General features: G+C 55.5%; 2 protein-coding genes across 2 annotated transcripts; one reads left to right on the forward strand and one right to left on the reverse strand.

The window, feature by feature from the left end:
* Positions 1-1,404: 1,404 nt before the first annotated feature.
* Positions 1,405-12,537, forward strand: PMM1 (phosphomannomutase 1). The gene is made up of 8 exons (XM_003905614.3): positions 1,405-1,571; positions 5,128-5,245; positions 6,694-6,770; positions 6,926-7,017; positions 7,239-7,338; positions 10,313-10,388; positions 11,259-11,374; positions 11,742-12,537. Exons 1-8 carry the CDS (start codon positions 1,485-1,487, stop codon positions 11,862-11,864), a joined length of 789 nt encoding a protein of 262 aa, XP_003905663.1. The 5' UTR covers positions 1,405-1,484; the 3' UTR covers positions 11,865-12,537.
* A 235-nt stretch (positions 12,538-12,772) lies between these two features.
* Positions 12,773-21,041, reverse strand: CSDC2 (cold shock domain containing C2). The gene is given in 7 exon segments (XM_031656124.1): positions 12,773-14,727; positions 15,677-15,799; positions 16,806-16,823; positions 17,279-17,317; positions 17,319-17,361; positions 17,364-17,541; positions 20,961-21,041. Coding segments are annotated over 7 exon segments (645 nt in total). The 3' UTR covers positions 12,773-14,564.
* Between the last annotated feature and the right edge of the window lie 1,014 nt (positions 21,042-22,055).

Here is a 22,055-nt window from a genome sequence, read left to right on the forward strand (position 1 = left end):
ATCTCTACTAAAAATACAAAATTAGCCGGGCGTGGTAGTGCATGCCTGTAATCCCAGCTACTCGGGAGGCAGAGGTTGTGGTAAGCTGAAATCGCACCATTGCACTCCAAGCTGGGCAACAAGAGCGAAACTCCATCTCAGGAAAAAAAAAAAAAAAAATTAGCCGGGTGTGGTGGCACATCTATAGTTTCAGCTACTCGGGAGGCTGAGGCAGGAGAATCGCTTGAACCCGGGAGGCAGAGGTTGCAGTGAGCCGAGATCGCGCCACTGCACTCCAGCCTGGGTAACAGAGTGAGACCCAGTCTCAAAAATAAATAAATAAATAAATAAATAAATAAGGCCCTGTCTCAAAAAAATAAAAATAAAATAAAATAAAAATAAGTAAAAATACAAAAATTAGCTGGGCATGGTGGCACACGCCTGTAGTCCCAGCTACTCGGGAGGCTGAGGCATGAGAATCGCTTGAACCTGGGAGGTGGAAGTTGCAGTGAGCAGAGATCCCACCACTGCACTCCAGCCTGGGCAGAGCGAGACTCTGTCTCAAAAAAAAAAAAAAAAGGAAGAATCTGGGAAGGTCTCCAAGGAGGTGGACCCTGAGATCTGGGTCTTGGGGAAGGCAATTTGGCAAAGTCCAAAGCCTGAACAAAGGCCTTCAGGAGATTTCTTTTTCTTTTCTTTTCTTTCTTTTTTTTGAGGCAGAGTTTCACTGTCGTTGCTCAGGCTGGAGTGCAATGGCGCGATCTTGGCTCACAGCAACCTCTGCTTCCCGCTCAAAGCAACCTCTGGCTTCTTTGGAATCAAGCGATTCTCCTGCCTCAGCCTCCTGAGTAGCTGGGATTACAGGCATGCACCACCACGCCCGGCGAATTTTGTATATTTAGTAGACACGGGGTTTCTCCATGTTGGTCAGGTTGGTCTCGAACTCCCGACCTCAGGTGATCCGCCCGCCTCGACCTCCCAAACTGCTGAGATTACAGGCGTGAGCCGGGCCTACAGCTCAAAATTTGTAAGGCAAAGAGATGACCACAAGTCTTTTGAGAGTGGAGAGCGACCTCGGCTCTCTTAGTCCCGCCTGGTCCACCAGGCACTGCACAGTACGGTAGAGGCCCCGCCCGACCCAGCCCTTTAATCGGCCTGTTGCAATCACTATCAACCCGCCAATTCTGGCCCCTCCCCTGTCTTCCGGGTTCACTCACTCACTTCCCGCCGGGCCCAGGCTCAGGCCCCGCCTCCGTCTTGTTTGAAGGAATCCAATCGAACCTGGAGGGCTGCGCTCCGCCCTATGCCTCGCCCGCCTCTTCCAGGAGCAATCAGAATCAACTCAGGCCCCTCCCCCGCTTCGGTCCGCCGAGACCACGCCCCTTCGGGGCAATCAGGCCGCCTGCTGGCCCCGCCCCCTAAAGCCCCGCCCTGTCGAATCTTATCCCTGCGCTGCTTCTGCGGCTGCATCTTCCAGACTCCGCCCCGCGCGCGGAGCTGCAGCCATGGCAGTCACCGCCCAGGGAGCCCGCAGGAAGGAGCGGGTCCTCTGCCTGTTTGACGTGGACGGGACCCTCACGCCGGCTCGCCAGGTAGGACCCTGAAGTTTGGAAGCTCCCGCCGGGAGTGTCACGCGGACACCCCCGAGGCTGTGTGTGGGATCTGCAGCAGAGTGACCGTGGACACGCCGGGACCGAGTGTAGCATGCGGCAGTACCCGGCCCCCTGACATCCGGGGCCACCCACCGGGAGTGAGGGGACCTGGCCCTCCATGTCACTGCCCCAGCAGCGTCCCTGCCTGTGTTCTGCTTGGGAGTGTTGGGGTAGGATCCAGTACTGGAGGGAAGAGGCTGCGATCAGGGGCCTAGCTCCCTCTGTCCCCAGATGCTTTCACATGCCCCTAGGGCCTGGCTCCCGGAGGCCCCAGCCTCCTGAGCTGGGGATCCCACCCTGGTTCAGCCCTACAACGCACCAGTGGTCAGAGCTGGCTTCTGAACCGGGGTTCCAGGCACACAAGCACGCAGCCAAGTGTCAGTCACCATCTGGTAGGAGACAGGGGGTCTCAGAGTCTTCCCACCCCGACCTTTGCAGGCCTGGGCCTGAGTCTAGTTTCTGAAGCCCTATCATCCACTTTACCTTCCACCCCCAGTCGTGGAGCAGAGAGGGCTTCTTTTCAAATTCGTTTATGGGCTCTACCCACCCGTAGGTGAGAGGCTTCAGGCCTAGTCTGTTTGCTGTGAGGACACTGAGGCATAGTGAGGGTAAGAGTGTGGTTTTCTTCTAAGGACTCACTGTGTTGAGCCTCTTACCTCTGCTCAGTTTTTCTCCCACTGGGTCTCATTGTGAGTGAGTCCCCAAAAGCCCCCTCACCAGCTGGATGCATCAGTAAGCAGGTTTCATTCGTGCCCTCCCTGTGGGTAACCCACCCTCCAGTCTGGGGGCCTCAAGGACCAACCGACAGGTCTCCTAGCGTGGGGGAACAGTGGGATGGGCTTTACTGGGCAGTGGCTGATGGGAACCCAGGTCTTAGCCTCCTCTCTTAGGTCCCAAATGCCCCTCCCCATCCTCTGTGGTGAAATTACCCTGGCTTGGGCCCTGGGGACTCAAGGAAGAATCAGCCCGCTCTGCCTTCCTGCAGGGGTGGGTCCGGGAGGAAGATGACAGGACTGGAGGAAGATGACAGGACTGGAGTGAAGGTGGGCTGGGTGCAGTGGCTCATGCCTGTAATCCCAGCACTTTGGGAGGCTGAGGTGGGTGGATCACCTGAGGTCAGGAATTCGAAACCAGCCTGGCTAACATGGTGAAACTCTGTCTCTACTAAAAATACAAAAATGAGGTTGGGTTCAGTGACTCATGCCTGTAATCCCAGCACTTTGGGAGGCCAAGGCGGACAGACCACAATGTCAGGAGTTCAAGACCAGCCTGACCAATATGGTGAAACCCCGTCTCTACTAAAAATACAAAAAATTAGCTAGGCATGGTGGCATGCACCTGTAATCCCAGCTGCTCGGGAAGCTGAGGCAGGAGAATCGCTTGAACCAGAGAGACAGAGGTTGCAGTGAACCGAGAATGTGCCATTGCACTCCAGCCTGGGCGACAGAGCGAGACTCTGTCTCCAAAAAAAAAAAAAAAAATAGCTGGGTGTGGTGGCATGTGCCTGCCCATAGTCCCAGCTACTCAGGAGGCAGAGGCAGGAGAATCGATTGAACCCAGGAGGTAGAGGTTGCAGTGAGCCAAGATTGTGCCATCGCACTCCAGCCTGGGCAACAAGAGTGAAACTCCATCTCAAACAAACAAATAAATAAATAAAAGAACTGGAACAAAGGTGGCAGGGCCTAGGCGCAGTTCTGACGCCTCCCTCTGACCTTTTGTTCCACAAACATAACAACCTGAATAAGAACAGCCTATTAATTTGTCTACGGGCCAGCCTCTGTGCTTAGTGCCTTTTGAAAGTTAATTTTTAATTGTACACATATTCATGATCACACTCTCCTGGTAAAGAATGAAAACCTAACAGAGAAGGGTAAAGTCCCCTCTGACTACACCAGGATCCCAGGCCTGGCCCCACTCCCCAAGGTAATGTGGTTACTGTGGTGTGGCTTTCCTCCAGGCCTTTATCTGGATCTGTTTGCCCAGAGCAAATATTAAACATTGTTTTGTGGGGCTATTTTTGTTGTTGTTGTTCTTTGGCTCCTCAAGAATCAACTTGATTGTGATGCTATTTTGTTGTTGTTGTTAGAGACAGGGTCTCGCTTTGTCAGCCAGTCTGGAGTGCAGTGGCGCCATCACAGCTCACTGCAGCCTCGAACTCCTGAGCTCAAGTGGTTGTCCCGCCTCAGCTTCTGGAGTAGCTGGGACTACAGGCGAGTGCCACCATGCCTGGCTAATTTTTTTTTTTTTTGGAGACAAAGTCTTGTTCTTGTCCCCCAGGCTAGAATGCGATGGCGTGATCTGGGCTCACTGCAACCTCAACCTCCGGGGTTCAAGTGATTCTCCTGCCTCAGCCTCCTGAGTAGCTGGGATTACAAGCGCCTACCACCACGCCCAGCTAATTTTTTAACTTTTGTAGAGACAGGGTTTTGCTAGGTTGGCCGGGCTGATCTCGAACTCCTGACTTCAGGTGATCCACCGCCTGGGCTTCCCAAAGTGCTGGGATTACAGGCATGAGCCACTGCGCCCGACCGAAAATTTTTAAAAATTAGCCAGGCATGGGCTGGGCGCAGTGGTTCATGCCTGTAATCCCAGCACTTTGGGAGGCCCAGGTGGGTGGATCACCTGATGTCAGGAGTTCAAGACCAACCTGGCCAACATGGCAAAACCCTGTCTCCACTAAAAATTAAAAAAAAAAAAAAAAAATTAGCTGCGCATGGTGGCAGGCGCCTGTAATCCCAGCTACTCAGGAGGCTGAGGCAGGAGAATCGCTTGAACCCGGGAGGCAGAAGTTGCAGTGAGCTGAGATTGCGCCATTATATTCCAGCCTGGGCAGAGGTTTCAGTGAGCCGAGTTCACACCACTGTACTTCAGCCTGGGTGACAGAGCCAGACTCCACCGCAGAAAAAAAAAAAAAAAAAAAAAGACCAGGCGCACTGGCTCATGCCTGTAATCCCAGCACTTTGGGAGGCCGAGGGGGGGCAGATCACTTGAGGTCAGGAGTTCGAGACCACCCTGGCCAACATGGTGAAACCCCGTCTTTACTAAAAATACAAAAATTAGCTGGGTGTGGTGTTGGGCAACTGTAGTCTTGGCTACTCAGAAGGCTGAGGCAGAAGAATCACTTGAACATGGGAGATGGAGGTTGCAGTGAGCCAGGATCACACCACTGCAATCCAGCCTGGGCAACAGAGCAAAAGTTCGTCTCCAAAAAAAAAAAATTTTTTTTTTTTTTTTCATAGAGACGATGTCTTCCTTTGCTGCCTAGGCTCTAAACTCCTGGGTCAAGCAATCTTTCTGCCGTGGCCTCACAAAGTGTTGGGATTACAGACCTGAGCCATGGTGCCCAACCTGTCTAATTTTTGGTGTCTAAGCTTCGTACTGCTTCAGATCCAGTTAGAACGTGGGCTCCCTGGGTTCTGAGCACTAAGTGAGGGCTAAGTGGAGGTCCCAGACATGCTGAAAGCCAGAATGCTATGCTTCCCCTCTCCCCCCATAGAAAATTGACCCTGAGGTGGCCGCCTTCCTGCAGAAGCTGCGAAGCAGAGTGCAGATCGGTGTGGTGGGCGGCTCTGACTACTCTAAGATCGCTGAGCAGCTGGGTGACGGGGATGAAGGTAAGAGTGAGACTGGGGGTAGAGGGAGTGGGGAGTTTGAGAGATTCCTGGGCATCTTAAAAGAGCCAGTCCTGCTTCTGTGGGGCAGAAGAAGTAGAGAGAGAACAGCCAGATAGTTCCCTCACTGATGTGACAAACACTTGAGCACCTCCTATTGCCAGGGATTGTGCCAGGCCCTAGAGAAATAGCTGGGACAAAGCAAGCAAAACCTGCCCTTATGCAGTTTACATTCTCATTTCTGCCTTCTGAGTCTTGATTTCCTCATCTTTAAAATGGGCTGAACTGGCTGGCATGGTGGCTTACGCCTGTAATCCCAGCACTTTGGGAGGCCAAGGCAGGTGGATTACTTGAGATCAGGAGTTCAAGACCAGCGTGCCCAACATGGTGAAACCCCGTCTCTACTAAAAATACAAAAAATTAGCTCGGTATGGTGGCACGTGCCTGCAATCCCAGCTACTCGGGAGGTTGAGGCAGGAGAATCGCTTGAACCTGAGTGGTGGAGGTTGCAGTGAGCCAAGATCAGGCCACTGCACTCCAGCCTGGGTGACAGAATGAGGCTCTGCTTCCAAAAAAAAAAAAAAAAAGGGCAGAACCAATGATGGCTACCATTTGTCAAAAATGATCATGTGTTAATGTTATTCCATTGCATTTAATCCCCACAATCACACTTTAGAGTAGGCGTGATCATCCCATTTAACAGAGGACGACTCTGAAGTTATCCAGAAAATTGATTGGACCTCAGAGCTCCTGGTCTCAGACCAGTCAAAGTGGGTGCCTCCAGTTCCTCAAGCCAGAAACTTCCTCGAATTTTTCCTTTTCCCCACCTCTTGTTTATTCCATCAGCAAACCCCAAAATATCTCCCTGTCCCCTCTGTCTCCATCTCCACCATGCCTTCATAGTCTAGGTAACCACGTGCCACCCAGACCCCACAACAGCCTCTGAGCTGTGCTCCCTGCGCCTCCCACCTCCCACCCACTCCAGCTGCTTCTCCTGGCAGCCAGAGCTGAAACCTCCAACTCTCCCATGCACCCAGCCTTGAGAACCCAGTGCGATGGCAGCTGTAGAGCAGAAGGAAGCTCATCTGCAGAGGGGCAGGGGAGCACAGAGTGTAAATGATGCCCTCTGCCAGAGAGTGCTGCATGGCTTCCAGAGGAGGAAGCTGGATCTTGGAGGATGAGTGGCAGGGAAGCCAGGGAAGGGCGGTCCTGACAGAAGGACCTGCATGGATGCCTGTGTGCAGAGGCCCACAGGTGTGACTGGCTTCTTTGGAAGAAAACCAAACTGCAGAAGGAGAAAGGCTGGAGAAGCAGGTTGCAGCCTCAGATTGAACAAATGGCCTTTGAATACGAAACCAAGGGTGTGGGCTTCCTGTCTTTTTACTTGCCTATGGGATCACAGACCTGGTGTCACAGTCTTTCTTCCTCCTGTCCTCTATGTGACCCCGAAGTCATTGAGAAGTTTGATTATGTGTTTGCTGAGAACGGGACAGTGCAATATAAGCACGGACGACTGCTCTCCAAGCAGGTCAGTGTCCTCCAGGGCTTAGCCAGGGGCACCCCGCTTTTCCATAGTGGAGCAGTCCAAGGGTGCCTTCTGTCCGGGGCTGGGGGAGAGACACTGTGCCTGTCTCAGGGTCAGGCAGCCTAGGCCACGCTCAGAGCTCTGTGTTCCTTGGCCAGACCATCCAGAACCACCTGGGGGAGGAGCTGCTGCAGGACTTGATCAACTTCTGCCTCAGCTACATGGCCCTGCTCAGGCTGCCCAAGAAGCGGTGAGGTCCCACCAGCCTGGTCTCCAGAACCTGGGGCCTGAGGGAGGAGAAGTGTGGGTCCCTCAGAGGGAGCCTGGAGATACCTGGGCCCCTGATTTTTTACGGGGAGTGTGGATTATTTTCCCCTTTGGAGTCCTAGGAGGCTGGGGTCCCAGGTGGGGCTAGATTTGAATTCAGGGCCGTTCTGGTTCTCTCTGGCTCCCGCCCTCCCTCACTACCAGTGGAACCTTCATTGAGTTCCGGAATGGCATGCTGAACATCTCGCCCATCGGCCGGAGCTGCACCCTGGAGGAACGGATCGAGTTCTCCGAACTGGACAAGGTACCACTAGCTATGCAACCTTAGGCCTGTAGGGCCTCAGTCACTCAATTTATCTGAGCCTTTATTTTCTCATCGGTAAAATAGACTGGGGGGATGTGTTCTGATTTAACTGATACCCTTTCAGGCACCTACCGTGTGCCATTGTTGTAGACACACGTGCATCTTTCCAACGCTGCTGGTCCCCCTTCCTAGGTGACCAGCACCAGCAGCCACCCACTGAGCCAGGCCAACACCTGGGAACATCATTTCCACCTTCCCACCCACATCGGGTCCAACAGCTCCTATTTCATCAGCCTCTCGAGTCAGTGTCAAATCTGTTCATCTGCAGAACTGAGACCCCACTCTAGATTACCGCTTTCCCCCGCCCCAGATTGCCCCAACTTTCCTCTCTGTCCCTCCCTACCCGCTGCATAACCCTGCCAGCCTGCTCTCCGGCAATGGCACTGAGAACCTTTCTTTCTTTCTTTTTTTGGGGGGGCGGGGAGGGAGATAAGAGTCTCATTCTGTCACCCAGGCTGGAGTACAGTGGCATGATCTCAGCTCACTGCAACTCCCACCTCCCGTGTTCAAGCGATTCTCCTGCCTCAGCCTCCCAAATAGCTGGGATTACAGGTGTGCACCACCACACCTAGCTAAGTTTTGTACTTTTTTAGTAGAGACAGGGTTTTACCATGTTGGCCAGGCTGGTCTTGAACTCCTGACCTAAGGTGATCCACCTGCCTGGGCCTCCAAAAGTGCTGAGATTACAGGCGTGAGCAACTGCGCCCGGCCCATTAGAACCTTTCAAACGCGTCAGCCGCATTCACCTCCCAGCCCTGCCCCCTCACTTACAATCCTTCCTTGCCTCCTCGTTGCCACCTGGATGATGTTCTAGCCCCCTGCTATGGTGCCCCAAGCCCTGAGGGCTCTGCCTGGCTCTGGCTCTCCGCGTCTCCTCTCTGTGCCCTTCAAGTTCCACTTTCTATTCCTGGAACACACCAAGGTCCTCTTACCTCTGCCTGTGCTGCCTCTGCTGAACCTTGATGTGCATTTTGCTTTTCTCCCCACCGCCTCCCTCCCTCTCGGCGATGGAGTGATCCACCCTTCCAAAACTTTCCACGCTGGCCCGTCCACGTCGTTCCGTCATTCTCTGACCTGTTCGGTGGCTCTCCCTGCCCTCTGCTCCAGCTATGGCCTCTTGGCTGATTCTAGAGTGCTGTGCCTCTGCCAGAGCACACTTCTCTCAGGCCCAGCTCGTCCCTCCTCCTCTCCTTCAAATCACCTTTCCTGTCCTTTTCCCAGTGGGGCCTCCCAGAGTATCACATCCACTGCTGCACTTCCTGCTCCTTCCCCTACCTTATTTCTCCCCAAGCAGCGTTGGACAACTTCCACCATCTACTTTCAAAACCCGAATTACTGTCTGTCCCTGTCCCAGAACTGTAAGCTCCATCAGGGCAGGGATTTCTGCGGCTTGTTCTCCTCTGGATCTCCTATGCCTGGTACACGGCATACTTTTTGTCGTTATTGTTGTTTTTGAGATAGGGTCTTAACTCTGTTGCCCAGTCTGGAGTGCAGTGCAGTGATCCAGTCCTAGCTCACTGCGGCCTTGATCTCTCAGGCTCAAGCGATCCTCACACCTCAGCCTCCTGAGTAGCTGGGACCACAGGTGCATTCCTCCATGCCAGGCTGATTTTTAAAATTTAAAATTTTTTGTAGGGATGGGATCTCACTGTGTCTCCCAGGCCAGTTTTGAACTCCTAGCCTCAAGTGGGCCTTCTGCCTCAGCCTCCCAAAGCACCAGGATTATAGGTGTGAACCACTGCGCCTTGCAAAGAAATACCCTTTTTTTTTTTTTTTGGAGACAGAGTCTTGCTCTGTCACTCAGTGCTGTGGGACAATCTCGGCTCACTGCAACCTCTGCCTCCTGGGTTCAAGCAATTCTTCTGCCTCAGCCTCCCGAGTAGCTGGGACTACAGGTGTGAGCCACCACATCCAGCTAATTTTTGTACTTTTAGTAGAGACAGGGTTTCGCCACGCTAGCCAGGATGGTCTTGATCTCTTAACCTTGTGATCGGCCCTCCTCACCCTCCCAAAGTGCTGGGATTACAGGCGTGAGCCACCATGCTGGCCTAATTTTTGTATTTTTTAGTAAGGACAGGGTTTTGCCATGTTCAGGCTGGTCTCAAACTCTGGCCTCAAGTGATCTGCCCACCTTGGCCTCCCAAAGTGCTGGGATTACAGACGTGAGCCACTGCGCACAGCCACGGGGACTTTTTTTGTTGGAGTAGTTACAACTGGTCATTGGCAAACAACCACTCTCCCACACACACGTGCTGAGAGGTGATCCCTTCCTGTCCACCCAGGTTCCCAGTCCCGGCTCTACCCATTTGCCTCGTAACCTGGAAAAACAGCTTTATTACCGTGTGCCTCAGTTTGCTTATGTGTAAGGTGGGGGTAATAACAGTTCCCATCCCATGGCCTGTCATGAGGACTGGATGAGGTGGCGCATGGACCATGCCTGGCATGGGGTTGGGGAGCCACACACTAACTCCCCACCTTCTCAAGTAGTTTTGGCTCTTGTTTGCCCCCTTCTGGCACTGGAGGGGCATGAACCTTCCTGATCCATGTGCCCTGCCCCGGCCCAGAGCTGGTGTAAATGCTTGACCCAGCTTGTCTTCCAGAACGCTGAAGTGGGGATGAGTACTTCCCTTCCTTAGATGAGGACACTGAGGCCAGAGAGTGAGTAACCAGCTCGAGGTCACAGTGCCAGTCCCTGCCGAGGCTGGCCTTGCACGTGGGGCTGTCCATTGACCAGCCTTGTTCTCCAGAGACGGGAGGTGCAGCCAGCCTCGGCCATGTGGAAAGATTTCTTCACAGCTTGGGACACTCTCAGCCCACCTAGAAGGCTCAGCACGCTCACGTGGACTGTGTGCCCAGCCGGGGCCTGGCACACAGCAGGTTCTCTGAGCTGCCATCCGCCCCCTCCCCTCTGCAGAAAGAGAAGATCCGGGAGAAGTTCGTGGAAGCCCTGAAAACAGAGTTTGCTGGCAAAGGGCTGAGGTTCTCCCGAGGTACGTCCACCCTGCAGAGGGCTTGGGAGGCCTGGTACAGGGCCCCTCCTCGAACCTTCCGCCCCTTGCAAGACCAGGCTATGGCCCCCAGTAGCTTTAGGAGCCCCTCCCCCACTCAGGGCAGAGGGGGTGGCTGAGCCTGATGCAGAAAGGGGCTCAGCGTTTACTGGCCCCCAGTTTTCCCCACCTCACACCTCAGTGGTAAATGCCCTATGCCCATCCAGTTTCTCAGGCCAAAAACCGGAGCCTCTCCCTTGAATGCTCTCCCCTGCCCCTTCCCAAGTCCAAACTCCTAGAAGTCCCAGGGCCCTGCATCTGGAATCCCACTGGTGCTCACACCTCCAAAGCCAGCAGCTTATCCCAGCCTCCGACTGACCTGACGCAGCCGGGCTCCTCTCTGCCACCTCACCCGTTCCCCAGTGGCCGGAGAGGCTGGAGCTGGAGTCATGGTGTGCCTCTGCCCAAAGCCCTCCCTAGGCTCTTCCTCCCTCTCCACGTGATGCCCAGGGCCTGCCTGTCCTCGCCCTGCCTCTCCCAGCCTCCTCCCTTGCTGGGACACTCATCTTCTTCCCTGCCTCAGGGGCTGTACTTTGTGCCTCAGGTCCCAGCTCATTGCCACCTCGTCAGAGGTCTCCCCTGACCACCCTAGCTGGATGAGCTTCCCCCACCCACTTTGTAGTCTTGTAGTCTTGTTTGTTCTCCAACCTGTGTCATAACTTCCTTGAGGATCCTAAGTCTGTCCCGTGTCCTGTTCCTGCCCCGTGTCCCAATCCCCAAGGGTTGTTGAATGAATGAATGAATAAGCAGCTCTTCTGTTAGCCTTGTCTGCCCCTCCCAGCAGGGAATAACAGTCCCCACCCCTGCCCACAGGAGGCATGATCAGCTTTGATGTCTTCCCCGAGGGCTGGGACAAGCGCTACTGCCTGGATAGCCTGGACCAGGACAGCTTCGACACCATCCACTTCTTTGGGAACGAGACCAGCCCTGTGAGTGTGGCCCACCCCAGGTTTCCCCCAACACAGTGGACAGCCAGAAGCCAGGTCTGGTGGCTTCTCCAACACAAATCGCCCAGGTCAAGGCCAGAACACGGGGCAACACAGCAGACCTCTTGCGGGGGCTCCTGGAGAACAGCCATTGCTTACCAGCCCCGTTACACAGATCAGAAGGCTGGGGCCCCGAGAGGGCTGGGCACTTGTTCTACATCACACAGCAAGTCAGGGCGGGTCTGACAGGAGTGAGAAGGTGGGCTTCCTGCCAGTTCTGAAGGGGCAGGAGGAGGGGCAGGTCCTTAGCAGCCAACGTGGAGAGCGACTCCACCTAAATATGCCTCCTCTGCCCGTCCTCTGTGTGCAGGGTGGGAACGACTTTGAGATCTTTGCTGACCCCCGGACTGTTGGCCACAGCGTGGTGTCTCCTCAGGACACAGTGCAGCGATGCCGGGAGATTTTCTTCCCAGAGACAGCCCATGAGGCGTGACCAGGACCCACATCTGTGCGTTGTGACTTCTGAAGAGTTTGGCCTAGGCCTAAAGAGAGGTCCTGGTGTTGGATAGATGCCAGGGCCCCTCCTCTGGCCCAGGACGCCTGCTGCGAGGCCCACCCGAATGGGGCCAGAGTCTGTGTGGACAACCAACCCTAGCCAGTCAGCTCCTAGTGGCACTGGCTCCGTCCTCGCAGAGCCCAGAGTGTTCCCCATGCTCCACCTGGTGGCCGAGGCCACAGCTGCTGCTTGTATTTCGGTACAGAACAGGTTTCTGCGCCAGGAGGAGGCGTGCACAAGTGTCGGTACGAGATCTAGCCTGCCCTGCCTGCCTGTCCTGGACAGTGGGGTATGGTGGCGTAGGTGCCTATTCCCTGGACAGTGGGGTGTGGTGACGTAGGTGCCTATTCCCTGGACGGTGGGGTGTGGTGGCGCAGGCGCCTATTCCCCGGATGGTGGGGTGCGGTGACGTAGGCGCCTGTTCCCTGGACGGTGGGGTATGGTGGCGCAGGCGCCTATTCCCTGGACGGTGGGGTATGGTGACGTAGGCGCCTGTTCCTGGACAGTGGGGTATGGTGGCGCAGGTGCCTATTCCCTGGACGGTGGGGTATGGTGGCGCAGGCGCCTATTTTAAAGAACTTTGTCACAGTATTAAATTTCCCAAAACAAAGTAGGTGTCAGTTGCGTCTAAATGGATAATTGGCCCTAGTCACATGCCGTCACAGCCACTACTTTGCCGATGAGTAAACAGCACAGAGAGGGCAGGGACTTGGCCCAGGTCACAAAGGAAGTCCCTGATCCAGTCGAGGAGGGGGCCATTGAAGCCCCAGAGAAGAGCTGGTTTGGTGTGTCCACCCCCAGCCCCTTCCTTGGGGACCCTGACACAGAGGCAGCTTTAGGGCACGGTGGGTCACAGTTGAGGGTTTATTGCCAGTGTTAGGAAGAATGGGGGGTTTGGGTGGCCAGGGGTCTTGGGAGGAATTCCAAATGGGCACTGCAAGGCCTGTGAGTGGGGAGGAGAGCTGCTGCCCCCCTGCCACCCAGGCGGCCCCAGGGCTGATGCCACCACATCCTGACTGATAGTGGTACCTTAAAAGGTGGCCTCCCTACAGGAGGGGAGCCTTGGGGGCCCCCAGGAGTCCTCCCTCACTAACAAGCCCTCTCTCAAGGGGCCAGGGGCCTTTGTTCCTCATGGGACAGGCTGGGCCGTGCCCATTTTAGGGGAGCTGACCAGCATACCTCAGCAGCTCTGGGCTCCCAGATTTTATGCGATAGGCCCTGGGGGCAGGGTTGGGATGCAGGCATCCCGGCTGATCTCTACCCTGGGGTCTTGGGGCACCTACAAGGCCAGGGATCCTCCTAGACAGTCACTGATCCCCTCATCCTGGGCATTTGAGCCCCCCGTTTTACTCACATACTGGGTCTCATAAGGGTCCCACCCCTGGCCGGCCCTCCCTTGAACAATGGCCCCACTTCTGCCCAGTCAGGCGATGTGCTGTCTAGAAGGGAGGGTGGTAGGCAGGGGGTGCGCCCAGAGGTGGAGGCAGACAGGGCCCTCCTTCCTGGCCTCCCGGGCCAGGCCACCCTCACCCCTGTATGGGAGTGAATGGCCACGACCCCAAGTGCATACACATCTTGGCCCCAAAAGGACTCCAGGTGACAGCGACAGTCACACATCTTCAGGGATGGACACGGTAAAAGCAAGAGCCACACCTCAGCCGCTGGTCTGTCAGGGCTTTGGGAAGAGGGTTTGACGCGGGGGCCGCAGGGCCAGTCTCCCAGGCTGAGGGCCCTCCTTGTGGGTGCCCCGGCCCGGCCCTGCCTGATGGACGTGTGTCCGTCCATCGCGGCGTCCTCAGCAGCTGTCAGCCGGGCGTGGCGCAGAGCATCAGTAGTGCTTGTGAGTCGGGGTAAAGGAGGGCTGCAGCCAAGCTGGAGAGATGGACCCCCACCCTCTGCAAACCCCTGGGCTTGGCTCAGTACAGCCCAGGGGAAGGAGCCCAGAGCCACTGCCAGGCTGAGGAGGAGGGACTGGCCGGCGAAATGGGAGCCCCGAACCCCTTCCGCCCTCAGGCCCCTCTTCCTGCCTCTCTCGTGCACTGAGAGCAGAGTAGGAAGGAAGGCTGGCCTCAGCAGTGAGGGGCCTGTGTGCCTCTGTATTTGTCCTCCTCCCCTGCCAGTGGCTGGGAGGCTCCCCAAAAGCACCCACCGGCCAGGCTTCTGAGGGAAGGGTCTAGATGGTAGCGGGGGACCTCAGCCAAGGGAGGGAGATGTAAGTAGCACAGAGAACTGTGGACTGACATGGGACAGCTCAGGGGCAGAGGCCAGGGAGTGAGCCCAGCACAGGCTCTCGAGGCTCAGTCACCATGGGGATGGATGGGTAGAAGGGCGAGCGGGTCCTGCGTGTCTGCGGCAGGGAGGGGAGGAGAAAGGCAGTGGACAGCGAGAAGCCAGGTCTGGTGGCCTCGCCCTCCACCCACCTCCTTTCCGGCTCGCATAGTAGTCACGGGTCATGGGGTGGGTGGAGGCACACGCTCACAGCCACAAGCACAGACGGACAGACAGACAGACAGACGTGCACACTGAGGCCACCGAAGGACTGATCAGCCAGGGCAGTGGGGCATGGAGCTGGCTGCTGCCCGTTCACCCTGTGTGGCTCCCCACCCCCCCGGCCAGCTGGCCTGTGAGCCACCCAGCCTAGGAGCCCACGACCTGGCCAGACCACGTCTCGTGGGGAGTGTGGGGGGCCAGCTGAGTGAGCACCACCTCCACGGCCTGGAACTTCTGGTTCTTGGGCGGGATAGGGCACATCTTGTAGGTCACCTCATCGCCCTCCACTGGCACGTACTCCCCCTCGATGCTGGCAGGCAGGAAGAGGGGTGTTAGCCCAGTGGCAGGCCCTATGCCCTGGACAGTCCTGCGGCCTGGCCTCGGGGGCAGCCTGGCCCTAGGCCTCCCTAGGTCAGGAGGCCTGGCCAGGCCTTGCTTCTCAGAACCTCAGCTCTCGAATCTGTAAAATGGGACTCATGGCCAGGCACAGTGGCTCACGCCTGTAATCCCAACACTTTGGGAGCCCGAGGCGAGCGGATCACCTGAGTCAGGAGTTTGACACCAGCCTGGCCAACATGGCGAAACCCTGTCTCTACTAAAAATAAAAAAGTTAGCTGGGCGTGGTGGCTGACACCTGTAATTCCAGCTACTTGGGAGGCTGAGGGGCAGAATCACTTGAACCCAGGAAGTGGAGGTTGCACTGAGCCACGATTGTGCCACTGCACTCCAGCCTGGGCAACAGAGCGAGACTCCATCTCAAAAAATAAATAAATAAATAAAACGGGATTCATAAACTGTGCCTCCCTTTCTGGGTCCCTTGAGGACTGAGATGTGAAAGGGCACAGGGAGATCCCTAAAGCTGAGAAGCTCGGTGACCTCGCCCCAGTCCTCCGGGCATTAGGAGGGGGTGGGGCCAGGCCTAGGCATAACATCCATCTCTACCTCCTGGCCCATCCACCTGAAGGCCCTTTCCAGGCCAAGAGGCTCAGGAGCTGGCCTAGCCCTCTCAGACCCCCATGATGCTGGAATGGGATCCAGGGCCCAGCTGCTGGCTCCCAGGCTTCTGGGGTCTGCATGCCCACTCCCCACCTGGCCACAGCCCTCCTCCCCCAACACACCTTCAGTCCCTACTCAGAGGACAGAAAAGGTGCCATGAATACAGACCTCAGCCAGGGAGGGGAGAGGTCTGGAGAGAGATTTTTGAGGCACCGTTAGGGACACTAGGGCAGGGGCCAAGAACGGAGGTGGAGGGGACTCACTCAGACACATGTACGAAGATGTCCTCGGACCCGTTCTCAGGGGTGATGAAGCCATGGCCCTGTGAGCGTGAGAACTGCTTACAGACGCCCTTGAACACGGGGCCAGCTGAGGCCCGGGCTGTCCTGGAGATAGGGTAGTGGGATTGCAGCTGTGGCCTGAGGAACTCCTCCCCGGACCCCTACAGCTGTTCTGGGCCCTTTCTGCTGAGCCTGCCTCAGGGCTGCGAGAAACTTGCCCCAGGCCAGGAACCACGTAGTCATCCCCATTCGATGATAATGAGGCCTGGCACAGTGGCTCACACCTGTCATCCCAGCACTTTGGGAGGCTGAGGCGGGAGGATCACTTGGGCCTAGGAGTTTGAGATCAGCTCAAAGCATTAGAGACTTCCATCTCTTACAAAAAACTTCTTTTTTTTTTTTTTTTTTTTGAGACAGAGTCTCGCTCTGTCACCCAGGCTGGAGTGCAGGGGCACAATCTTAGCACACTGCAACCTCCACCTCCCGGGTTCAAGTGATTCTCATGCCTCAGCCTCCTGAGTAGCTAGGATTACAGGCACCCACCACCACACAATCCAGCTAAGTTTGGCATTTTTAGTAGAGACGGGTTTTTGCAGTGGGGTTAGCCATGTTGGCCACTGTTTTCATCTCCTCTGTCTCAACTGATCCACCTGCCTCGGACTCCTCCAAAATGCTGGGATTCCAGGCATGAGCCACCATATCTGGCCCAAAAATATTTTTAAAAATTAACTGGGTGGTGACATGTGCCAGTAGTCCCAGCTACTCAGGAGGCTGAGGTGGGAGTGGGATCGCTTAGCCCAGGAAGCTGGAGGCTGCAGAGTCATGACTGCACCACTGCACTCCAGCCTGGGTGACAGAGCAAGACCCTGTCCTTCCCAAAAAGATCCCTTTGGCCTCCCCTATATGGGACCCTTATTACCCCCATGCCACCTCATTGGTGACTCCACCCCAAAGGCCCAGGGCTACTCTTTTGTCCCCTGCCCACCCTCTCCAAAGGTTAACTGTGTCTTGCTTTTGCTCCACACTGTGCCATCTGCCCAGAATCGCCAGCTCCCTTCTTCACCTGATACATCTTCTCCAAAACCCAACCAGACATCGCCTCCTCTGGTACCCCTGCTGGGTCCTACTCCTAACCCTGCTGGTGGTAATGGATGGTGAACAAGTTCTCTAGATTGTAAGCAGCTTATGGGCTGGGGGCTTGTCTTATCCCTGGATCCCCCCTTGGTCAGGAGCTCAGTAAATCTTTTTGTGGGATGGATGATGGATGATGGATGGATGGATGGATGGATGGATGGACGGACGAACGGACAGGCAAATGGATGGGTGGATGGGTGGATGGATGGATGGATGGACGGACAGGTGGGTGGGTGGGTGGGTGAGGGATGGATGGATGGGTGGATGGATGCAAAGGATGGATGAATGGATGGAGGGGGACACCATCCAGTTACTAGAAGGTTCACACACAAAGCCCCTATCCCAGGTGAGAGGACAACAGGAGTTGGAAAAGGATGGGGATGCATCAGCCTGTGTCCTGGCAAGGGTCAAGGGCCTGGGCAAGGGCAGGTACTACCAATAGGTCCTGGCCTGGGCCAGGGCAGGGGGCTGGGTAGGTCCCGGTGGGACACCACCCTCGCCCCAAATTTCGCTGCCCTCCCTGTGGAAGGGAAGGTGGGCCAGACTGGGGACTTGGGGGAGGGAGCGGGCACAACTGGGGTGACGTGGACCAAGTCATGGTGGCCGGGCGGAGCCTCAGGCTCTGGGGCCCAGGGGCCTATGAGGGGTTTGGGCGCCCCAGGCGGTGGTGGCCCGCCTGGCCCTGCTCTGCGCCCTACCAGCCACTGGCCTGTCTGGAAGAGGAAGAAAGAGGGCACAGGTGAGCCCAGTCCAGGGGAGCAGCCTGGACCCTGCCACAGTCAGGTGGGCTAGTCCCACCTGCTATCTCACGGGCGTGACTTCAAGTCACAAACGCAATCTCCATCGGCTCAGAGTCCTCACCAGAAAACAAAACTAGGGTCTTATGACCCCTAAGTCCTTCCAGTTTGCAGTTCAATCTCTAACTCCAGGGAGAGCCTGGGAGGTGGCTGGGTAGGGTGGCCAGTGATGGTCTGGAATATGGTTTGGCATAAGGGTCAGTTGCTCTAGAGTCACACACTGGTTCACCTTAGCTTTGTCACCACAACTTGGTGACCCTACAAGCCAAGCCACACATCAGCTCCAACTTGGCAGGTGGGAGTGGGTCTACACCCAGGCCTGGGTTTGAATCCTGCATCCTCCACCTTCTGGCTGGCCTAGCCCTGGTCAACTTTTTTTTTTTTTGTGACAGAGTCTCACTCTTGTTGCTCAGGCTGGAGTGCAATGGCACGACCCACTCACTGCAGCGCCCTCCAGCCTCTGGGTATAAGCGCATTCTGCTGCCTCAGCCTGCTGGAATAGCTGGGGACTACAGGTGCCCGCCACCACGCCTGGCTAATTTTTGTATAGTACAGATGGGGTTTCCACCTTTGCTGCCGTGTGGCACTGGAATCCTGACCTCTCAGGTGATCCGGGCCCTGTGGCCTCCCAAAGTGCTGGGATTACAGGTACGGGCCAAGTCAGTCCGCCCATTGATCAACACCTTAACTTCTGGACTATTTTCTGTTCTGTAAAATGGGCTAGCATTGATCCTTTTTTTTTTTTTTTTTTTTTTTTCTGAGAGACATGGTCTCATCCGACTGGGGGAACACTGACATGATCATACTCACTGCAGCCTCCATCTCCTGGGCTCAAGCAATCCTCCCACCTCAGCCTCCCAAGTAGTTGGAACTTACAAGCATGCACCCTCATGCCCAGCTAATTCTTTTTTTTTTTTTTAAGACAGAGTCGGCCGGGCCGTGGCTCAGCTCGTAATCCCAGCACTTGGGAGGCCGAGGCGGGTGGATCACGAGGGTCAGGAGATCGAGACTATCCTGGCTAACATGGTGAAACCCCCTCGGGCCTCTACTGAAAATACACAAAACCAGTTGGGCTGGTATGGCTTCGTAGTCTCAGCTACTGGGGAGGCTCGAGGCGGGAGAATGGCGTGAACCCGAGGCGGAGCTTTGCAGTGAGTCGAGATCAGGCCACTGCACTCCAGCCTGGGAGCAGCGACCCGGCCTCAAAAAAAAAAAAGACAGAGTCTCACCTGTCACCCAGGCTGGAGTACAGTGGTGTGATCTCAAGTCACTGCAACTTCCACCCCAGGTTCAAGTGACTTCTCCTGCCTCAGCCTCCCAACTAGCTAGGATTACAGGCACCTGCTACAACGCCCAACTAATTTTTGTATTTTTAGTAGAGACGGGGTTTCACCGTGTTGGCCAGGCTGATCTTGAACTCCTGACCTCAGTTGATCTACCTGCCTCAGCCTTCCAAAGTGCTAAGATTACAGGCCTGTGACCTCCATTTTATACCCCTCTCACCCCAGAGCTTGGAGTTTCCAGGGAAGGAAAATCACCCACAAGGTTCCTGTACGTTTCCTTAGGAGTCCAGAGCTCGGAAAGCCTGAACACACTGCATAGCAGGCCTGGATGAGTCCAGCAGTCCACTGGAGCAGGTCTTTTGGCCTCTGTTCAAGATAATACAGCAAGAGAAATTTTTCTAAGCCAAGATGCTGAGCTGGCTCTGCCATGCCTGGGGGTGGAGGTGGAGTAGTATCCTCCCTCCTCCCAAAACCCTCCCCCTCCGGTCAGGAAGGCGGTAGAGCCCCGGGCTTGGCTCACCTCACAGACCTTCAACCCTGAAAAGGCTGACGTGGGGCTTTTCTGTCTGAGCTCACTCCAGGAGGCAGGGCAAACCAGGTTTGGCCTTTTCACTCATTATCCTCATTTTGGGGAGAAGAAAACGGAAGCTTCAAGAAACAACCACACAAACAGCCGGGTGTGGTGGCGCACACCTGTAATCTCAGCACTTTGCGAGGCCGAGGTGGGCAGATCACTTGAGGTCAGGAGTTCAAGACCAGCCTGGCCAACATGGTGAAACCCCGTCTCTCCCAAAAATACAAAAATTAATTGGGTGTGGTGGCGCATGCCTGTAGTCCCAGCTACTCAGAAGGCTGAGGCATGAGAATCACACCATTGCACTCCAGGCTGGGTGACTGAGCGAGACTCTGTCTCCAAAAAAAAAAGCAACCACACAGTTGGACATAAGTGTTCATGAATGGTCACACCAGCGCTCATTCACAACAGCCAACAAGTGAAAACAGCCCAAGCCCATCAGCAGGTGAATGGATAATAAAGTATGGTCGGCCGGGTGCGGTGGCTCACACCTGTAATCCCAGCACTTTGGGAGGCCGAGGTGGGCGGATCACGAGGTCAGGAGATCGAGACCATCCTGGCTAACATGGTGAAACCCCGTCTCTACTAAAAATACAAAAAAATAGCCGTGTGTGGTGGTGGGCGCCTGTAGTCCCAGCTACTCAGGAGGCTGAGGCAGGAGAATGGCGTGAACCCGGGAGGCGGAGCTTGCAGTGAGCTGAGATTGTGCCACTGCACTCCAGCCTGGGCAACAGAGCGAGACTCTGTCTCAAAAAGAAATAATAAAAACAAAAAATAAAGTATGGTCTAGCCACATGGTAGACTAGCACTTGGCCATAAGAAAAAGAAAAGAAGAAATACTGATTCATGCTATACCCTAGATGAACCCTGCACACATTATGCTAGAATGTTTGCAAGGTCATAGAGAAGAAGCCAGTCCCGAAAAAACACAGAGGGCATGATTCCGTCTCTGAGGCAAATCCTCATAGACAGGGAGTCGACTGGTGGTCACCAGGGCTGGGGAGGAGGGAGAGGGGAGGGCTGCTGATGGGTAGAACGTTTCTTTTTGGGGAATGAAAATGTTCTATAATTGGCTGTGGTGATGGCTGCACAATTCTGTGAATGTACTAAAAACAACTGAACTGAACGCCTTAAGCAGGTGAATTTTATGGTATGTGAACGACATCTCAGTAAAGCTGTTACCAAGAAAAGAAGACGAGGCAGCAAAGTTACCCAAGATGACACAGCTGGGAAGCACCAGACGCCCTGCAGTGAACTCCTAGAGTGCCACCTGCCCCACCTGGGCGAGGGGTGGCAGGTGATGGGAACAGAGGCCCTGCCTCCCTCCCTCTAGGGAGCAGGGCGGGCCTGGCCTCCCGATTGCAGTTTTCCCAGGCCTGGTATTGTGCTTGGCAGTGATAGCCAGTGCTGGAAGGCCATGGAGGGGCAGGGAGGGAAGAGGAGGATAGAGAGGGGGAGATACAGCTCATGACGGTTACCAGGGAGACGCAGCTGAGCTGGGGCCTGCTCTGGCCAGCCAGGCCTCCCACCCAAGTGACCACGCGGCTCCAGGGCCTCATGCTAAGTGGGCAACAGGGATGGGGGAAGGACCCACTGATGATTCTGGGCCAGGGTCGAGGGCAGCCTCCCCACGATGGGCTCTCAGGTGGCAGAGAGACCAGAGAGCAGAAGGGAGGCAGAGGAGCCACAGCAAAGACAGGACCAAGAGAGGCAGCGAGTCGGCCTCAGGGCAGGAGCTCAGGCAGGGGCAGGAGACAGGCAGCTTCCACAAGGCAGAGAGAACAGGCTTCTCCCCTGTCCCCCATTGCAGCCTCAGTTTCCTTATCTGGGAAATGGGGATCACATGAATCCCTCCTCCAACCAGCAAGGTGGCGCACGCAAATAATCCCAGCACTTTCGGAGGCCAAGGCGGGAGGATCGTTTAAGCCCAGGAGCTTAAAACCAGCTGGGGCAACATGGTGAAAGCTCGTGTCTACAAAAAATACAAAAATTAGCTGGGCATGGTGGTGGCACACCTGTAGTTCCAGCTACTTGGGCATCTGAGGCAGCAGGATCACTTGAACCCGGGAGGTCAAGGCTGCAGTGAGCCGAAATCGCGCCTCTGCAGTGCAGCCTGAGGAACAAAGTGAGACACTGTTTTAAAAAAAAAAAATTAGTTGGGTGTAGTGGTGCATGCCTGTTGTCCCGGCTACTTGGGATGCTAAGGTGGGAGGACTGCTTGAGCCCAGGAGGTCGAGGCTGCAGTGAGTGGTAATCAAGCTACTCCACTACAGCCTGGGCGACAGAGCAAGACCCTGTCTCAAAAAAAAAAAAAAAAAAAAAAAAAGAGGGAGAGAGAAAAGACTGTCCTCCAAGGGTTCTTTTGAGGATGAAATGAGAATTGAGGTGGGATGTGGAAAGCACTGAGTAGGCGCTGGGCGAGAGCCTGCCCCTCCCAGACAGGGCTGCGGAATTGGGTGTTGAGGGAAGAGGGAGTCGGGGAAGGAGAGACCCAGCCGAGCTGGGCCAAGCCCACCATTCATTTTCATCCTCTCTTCTTCCCTAAGGATCGCCCACCCCTCACAGCTCCACAG

Source organism: Papio anubis, chromosome 16 (genome assembly GCF_008728515.1).
Source record: "Papio anubis isolate 15944 chromosome 16, Panubis1.0, whole genome shotgun sequence".
Classification (NCBI taxonomy): Eukaryota; Metazoa; Chordata; class Mammalia; order Primates; family Cercopithecidae; genus Papio; species Papio anubis.